The sequence below is a fragment of the Oncorhynchus tshawytscha genome, linkage group LG02, assembly GCF_018296145.1.
Source record: "Oncorhynchus tshawytscha isolate Ot180627B linkage group LG02, Otsh_v2.0, whole genome shotgun sequence".
NCBI classification, from domain to species: domain Eukaryota; kingdom Metazoa; phylum Chordata; class Actinopteri; order Salmoniformes; family Salmonidae; genus Oncorhynchus; species Oncorhynchus tshawytscha.
The window spans coordinates 65,499,274-65,505,826 of NC_056430.1; the positions used below are offsets into that span (position 1 = coordinate 65,499,274).

A 6,553-nucleotide genomic window follows, 5' to 3' on the forward strand; every position below is an offset into this window, starting at 1 on the left:
GTATCTGTCGAACTGCTTTGCTTTATCTTGGCCAGGTCGCAATTGTAAATGAGAACTTGTTCTCAACTTGCCTACCTGGTTAAATAAAGGTAAAATAAATAAATAAAATGTCTGGGAAACCAAGACACCATCGCGTGCCTAATCACTTGGCAGGCCTTCTGCTATTTCTAATGTTTTCTTTGGTTCTATTATCACAGGTAGAGCTATTTATGTTCTGCCTTGATTAGCATAAGACGGTAACAAAAGCGAAAGGGTGAGTCCTCTGTCTTTGGCCTACGTTCAATTCCTTCCAAATGTAAGCTGGAAAGCCTGTGTGTCTGTGATATTATGATAAAGAAAGTTTGGAGGGGAGTGGTATACCTCCTTTACTGGAAGTTACAGCAGTAAAAAATAGGGACATAGCACAATTTAGAGGGCTGGAGGTGGGAGGACCCTAACAAAATCGCTTTATTTCTAATCTAGGACATCAACAATCTTTGTGCTTTTTTAAATGTAATTATCCTTTTCATTTCCCTTTAATGATCAGTTTCTCCATAACACTCTCTTCCACACCCACATCTCAAACATACCTTAATTACCCCAGTTACCACACACACACCTCCAGTCTGCATAAGAAAGAGCCTCCTATACATTCTCATCATCCTTGGAGTGCCAGAAACTGACAGACTGGCATCCAGTTTTTCTATATACATTAGTTGATACTTTACATCTTGTGAAGTGCACAATGTAAAGAGACATCAGGTCCATGTTAAACCATTATCTCTTGTTTCCTATTTCCATAACAGCATATCACTTTGGCTGTGGTATCCTGACAACAATTCCAGTGTTTAAAAAAATATATATATATATATTAACAAGCTTCAATGACAACATTCTAAATGGATATCATATCCGTACGAATTGAATTAAAATGTTTTTACTGCTTTTAAAGACTATCTTATACACAGAAGATATTTCCTTGACTATTTAGAAAATCTATAGGTAAACAACTCTAATGTTGGTTCCAGTCAATGATGCCCTCTTTAATCCAGATAAGAGTGTTGGATGTACGTCATCACACACTGTCCACATAAAACCCTTCCTCATCCGTCGTTTAGGTTACGCCATAACGATATCGCTGTCATAATAGTTTTATAACTAGGTCTATATTAAGAACAACAGTTATTATATTGTGCCTTTGTGTTTCAAATGTGTTTCTAAGTGATGGATAACTTGCCCTTTCTTTCATGGCATATTTAATGACCGATTCATGGTTTTCCTTGCATGTCAATGCAAGTGGAAGTTAGAGTTGGGGGACCTTGGCCTTGGATACAGGTGTTATGACAGGGTTGTAGACTTCTGTAACAACAACCACTATTGAATGTCTGAGTTATACTTTATTGTCTCTCATTTCCAGGTGAACGATTAGAATATTGATGCGCCCCATTCTGGCACCGAGCATCCATTACGCATGGAGTTTCCATCGTCTTTTTCAATCAATCAAGGGATCCATCTTGGACATTGTTATCATATATTGCTCTTTTACCATATTGGCTACATAGACCTTTGTGTATAAAAGACCTGACATAGAGAGCTGGCAATATCATTCGCACTTGCTGACTTCGTTTAGTACAGACTGTTACGTACGATCACCTCTCTTGTAAGGTAATTGCTACTGTCATTTTCACACAAAAAATAGCTTTTTGCATTCCCTACTTCTAATAATCTAAAGCTTTATTGTAAGAAAACTCTTATTCTGCGTCTAGGCATGGCAATGAGTGGATTGTTGGTGTGCGTCCTCATGGCAGCGCTAGTGAGGGTTGGTTTGACATCACCCGTATCCAAGTCGGATGGCAACACCAAACAGGGTGGGATACTGCCACAGCTACTGGCCAGGAGGGAGGCAGTGAGGAATGTTGCGGAGAACATCGCTAAGCGGGTGCAAGACCCTCAAACGAGCATAGCACGGATGGAGAGGATGCCGCACCTGTCGGAGGACCAGCGCGAGTTCATGTCCAAGCAAATCATGCAGGCCATCTCAGGTAAGTGGTGTTGTCGAGTCAAGTGCATGTGTGAGAGAGAAAGAGAGATGCCAACATCTACTGTGGCACATTTGAAGTGCATCGTTGTTCGCTTGAGCACTTTAAATCCACAATTAACTTTTCTGTTTGGTTCATGTAGGTTTGTATTGTTCGCAGAGATGATGAACGAGTGTCCGGACTGGGACTACCAAGGATGGGTAGACTTTGGACGGCGGAGTGCAGAGTAGAGATGTACCACATCTTCAGTTACTCCATTCCTAAATAGATTGTAAATTTTAATTGGATTATGTCATGAGTTTTGCTTTTAACCCAAGTGTCATAATAAACATGTTTGCAGTATGTATGTCTACAGACATTTCTTGATTTCATTTAGGACAATGGGCGGGTTTCCATTTAGGATATGGGTTGGTTTCCCGGACACATAATCTACATGAAGTATTCTTTCTAGTCTAGGACAAGGCTTAATGTGTCCGTGGAAACTTGTGTTGTGCTTCCCTTGCCAGCCACAAAATTAAGGAAATTAGAAGGGGGATGGGGGGATTTCGGCATGGCTATTTTCTTTGCTGCGAAAGCTGTAACAGCTCGACTGAACATTTAGTCTACTTTTTATGGAAAGTTTTCCAGATGATCCGTCGCCTGGAATTTAAACCTAACCTAGTCCTGACAGGCAGCGCAGACATAATCCTCCAATGATGTGACGTTCTTCATACAGGACTGGTGGAACCATCGTGGGCAGCGGTCACAACCAATCTGAAATGTATGATGAAAAATGTTAATATATTTAAAACATTAAATACATTTTTTTGAATTAACAATTATTTCATTTTCAGACAAAGAGGATAATACTGCGTCTAGAAATATTACTGCTTATAGAAATTCGTACTCCTAAAAGTGTGCATTTAGAAGTGAACAAGCAATTACCTAGCTAGTGTCTTCCTTGTTATTGTCCACCTCCCTCCAGAAGTGGCATAGTTGGCTCAGGTCATCTAGCAAAACATAATGTCAAGTAGTCTATGCATCTTTACATGTATTTTTCTGAGCAAACAGGGAACAAGGGAATAGTATAGGTTTCTTGTAACGGAATTATTTCTATACACGTGTTTTAGTGGCCATCTAGTCAGAAGTTGGATCAAAGATAACCTTGAAAGATTCATATTAAATGTTTTTTTTTTAAATCTACAATTATATTAAATTAGAAGGAGGAGAGTGACTGCTATTTCTTCTCTCATGATGTTACATCTTTGTCCGTATTTGAAAAGACAACTAACTCCTCCTTCAGAACACATTCAGCAAACTGGGGAATTATTTTTTATTGTCATTTCAGTTATCCCCAACTAAATTATGTTACACTTAAGATTCTAATTCGAAGTATAAAACGACGCAGCTATAATATAATTGGACTGTTCTGTTTGGCCTTTTAGTCAGTATACTTTCAGTAGGTTAATTGTACATTACTTATACTCTCATCCTTACTTTCAAGGCAAATACCCCACAAGAAGTAACATCTTGTTGCCATGGGTGAGGAAGGGTACCACATGACCATCTGATAATACACCCCTTCTCTCTCAGGAATGATCTGAACATATATGTTAATAAAAGTCTAGCATTTTGAAACACTTGATTACAGTATAGAGATTAATAACAAAGGGGAATCTGAGAATGCAGGGATTCCAGCAGGGTGTGAGTTGAAGTAGTCAAATCTGGAGCTGACAAGGGCTGAAATGACATGTGATCATCTCGGATTATCTAACATCTGAGACTGGGCAGGCATTCCCTTGGATGAAGAGCATCTCCGTCTTGCTGATTATGTGCTGTCATCCAGGTGGAAATATCACCTGCACATCTGATGTAGGAAAAGAGATAAGAGATAAGTTGAGTGTCCTGTGAATATGTTTATGTATATGTACTGTACGTGTGTGTATGTGTATATATATCTTGGTACATACATTTTTTTATTTAATTCCTATTATTATTATCATTATTGTGTTTTGTGGTTGATGGGTGGGGTGTGTCCTATTGAGGGCGAATGGACCTATTGGGGTGGGGATTCTTCATGGAGGCACATTCCATCATAGTTTTGTTTATTATATTATTAGACTTTATTTTTAAAATTCTATTATTATAACAGTTTACTGTGATTATGGATATGCACTCATGTTTACTTATATATTTGAACTTTCTTTTTCGCCCAGGAACTACTGTACCTACATTCTTAAAAACTAAAACAGAAAGTGTCATTTTGTTTTAGGAAAAGCCATAAGAAGGAAAAGTACGATGGGATGGGGGATTGAGGGATGGGTAGAGAGAGGGCTCTGAAAACTATTATTGCTGAAATAACCACTTCCTTTTGTGACTAGAGTCTAATACTTCATGTGGCACGCATCAGAGGGCATGATAGGTCACCAAAAATGATTCTGAAGTGTGCCAGGCCTTGTAGCCCCAAGATAGAAGCAGCAAGAAAATAGCCTTGCCAAAATCCAAGTCTCTCACTGTTGCCGCTTGCTATAGACCACCCTCTGCCCCCAGCTGTGCCCTGGACACCATATGTGAATTGATAGCCCCCCATCTATCTTCAGAGCTCGTGCTGCTTGGTGACCTAAACTGTGACATGCTTAACGCCCCGGCCATCCTACAATCTAAGCTTGATGCACTCAATCTCACACACATTATCAATGAACCCACCAGGTAGAACCGCAACTCGGTAAACACGGTCACCCTCATATATATCATTCTAACCAACTTACCCTCCAAATACACCTATGCTGTTTTCAACCAAGATCTCAGCGATCACTCTCTCATCACTCACTTTTCAGGGAAGTTAGGAACAAATATACACAGGCAGTTAGGGAAGCAAAGGCTAGCTTTTTCAAGCAGAAATTTGCATCCTGTAGTAAAAAAGTTCTGGGACACTGTAAAGTCTATGGAGAATAAGAGCACCTCCTCCCAGCTGCCCACTGCACTGAGGCTAGGAAACACTGTTACCATCGATAAATCCACAACAATTGAGAATTTCAATAAGCATCTTTCTACGGCTGGCCATGCTTTCCACCTGGCTACCCCTACTCCAGTCAACAGCCCTGTGCACCCTACAGCAACTCGCCCAAACCTTCCCCACTTCTCCTTCACCAAAATCCAGATAGCTGATGTTCTGAAATAGCTGCAAAATCTGGACCCCTACAAATCAGCCAGGCAAGACATTCTGGACCCTCTCATTCTAAAATGATCTTCTGAAATTGTTGCAACCCCTATTACTAGCCTGTTCAATCTCTCTTTCGTATCATCTGAGATTCCCATAGATTGGAAAGCTGCCACGGTCATCTCTCGTCAAAGGGGGAGACACTCTAGACCCAAACTGTTACAGACCTATATCTATTCTACCCTGCCTTTCTAAGGTCTTTGAAAGCCAAGTTAACAGATTACCAACCATTTAGAATCCCACCGTACCTTCTCCGCTATGCAATCTGGTTTAAGAGCTGGTCATGGGTGCACCTCAGCCACGCTCAAGGTCCTAAACGATATTATAACCGCCATCAATAAGAGACATTACTGTGCAGCCGTATTCATCGACCTGACCAAGGCTTTCGACTCTGTCAATCACAACATTCTTATTGGCAGACTCAACAGCCTTGGTTTCTCAAATGATTGCCTCGCCTGGTTCACCAACTACTTCCAACTAATAGAGATCAGTGTGTCAAATCGGAGGGCCTGTTGTCCGGGCCTCTGGCAGTCTCTATGGGGGTGCCACAGAGTTCAATTCTCGGGCCGACTCTCTTCTCTGTATACATCAATGATGTCGCTCTCGTCTCTACGCAGACGACACCATTCTGTATACCTTTGGCCCTTTTTTGGACACTGTGTTAACTAACCTCCAGATGAGCGTCAATGCCATACAACTCTCCTTCCATGGCCTCCAACTGCTCTTAAATGTAAGTAAAACTAAATGCATGCTTTTCAACCGATCGCTGCCGGCACCTGCCCGCCCGTCCAGCATCACTACTCTGGACGGTTCTGACTTAGAATATGTGGACAACTACAAATACCTAGGTGTCTGGTTAGACTGTAAACTCTCCTTCAAGACTCACATTAAACATGTCCTATCCAAAATTAAATCTAGAATCGGCTTCCTATTTCGCAACAAAGCATCATTCACTCATGCTGCCAAACATACCCTCCTTTGCACCCCAGTATCTCTGCTTGCATATTCATCTTCTGCACATCCTACCATTCCAATGTTTAATTGCTATATTGTAATTACTTCGCCACAATGGCCTATTTATTGCCTTACCTCTCTTATCCTACCTCATTTGCGCATGCTGTATATAGATTTTTCTACTGTATTATTGATTGTATGTTTGTTTATTCCATGTGTAAATCTGTGATGTTGTATGTGTCGAATTGCTTTGCTTTATCTTGGCCAGGTCGCAGTTGCAAATGAGAACTTGTTCTCAACTAGCCTACCTGGTTAAATATATATATATTTAAATATTTGATTCTTAATTTCCTTAATTTTGTGTCTAGAGTCAAATACTTTC

General features: G+C 40.5%; 1 protein-coding gene across 3 annotated transcripts; it reads left to right on the plus strand.

Moving 5' to 3' along the window:
- The first annotated feature begins 1,417 nt into the window (after nucleotides 1-1,417).
- On the plus strand, nucleotides 1,418-2,360 carry LOC112265950 (cholecystokinin-like). 3 transcript variants are annotated; one of them, XM_024443462.2, is made up of 3 exons: nucleotides 1,418-1,644; nucleotides 1,746-2,021; nucleotides 2,178-2,360. In XM_024443462.2, the coding sequence occupies exons 2-3, from the start codon at nucleotides 1,748-1,750 to the stop codon at nucleotides 2,246-2,248; spliced, it is 345 nt and encodes a 114-aa protein (XP_024299230.1). In that variant the 5' UTR covers nucleotides 1,418-1,644; nucleotides 1,746-1,747; the 3' UTR covers nucleotides 2,249-2,360. The 3 variants fall into 3 exon arrangements, with proteins under 3 accessions (XP_024299230.1, XP_024299231.1, XP_042158761.1); XM_024443463.2 differs by having other exon boundaries at nucleotides 1,426-1,644; nucleotides 2,161-2,360; XM_042302827.1 differs by lacking the exon at nucleotides 1,418-1,644 and having other exon boundaries at nucleotides 1,652-2,021.
- Nucleotides 2,361-6,553: the final 4,193 nt, after the last annotated feature.

Coding starts and splice junctions, on each gene's coding strand:
- LOC112265950 (XM_024443462.2), top strand. CDS start 1,748: ATGGCAATGAGTGGATTGTTGGTGTGCGTCCTCATGGCAGCGCTAGTG. Junction 2,022..2,177: donor AATCATGCAGGCCATCTCAG/GTAAGTGGTGTT, acceptor TATTGTTCGCAG/AGATGATGAACGAGTGTCCG.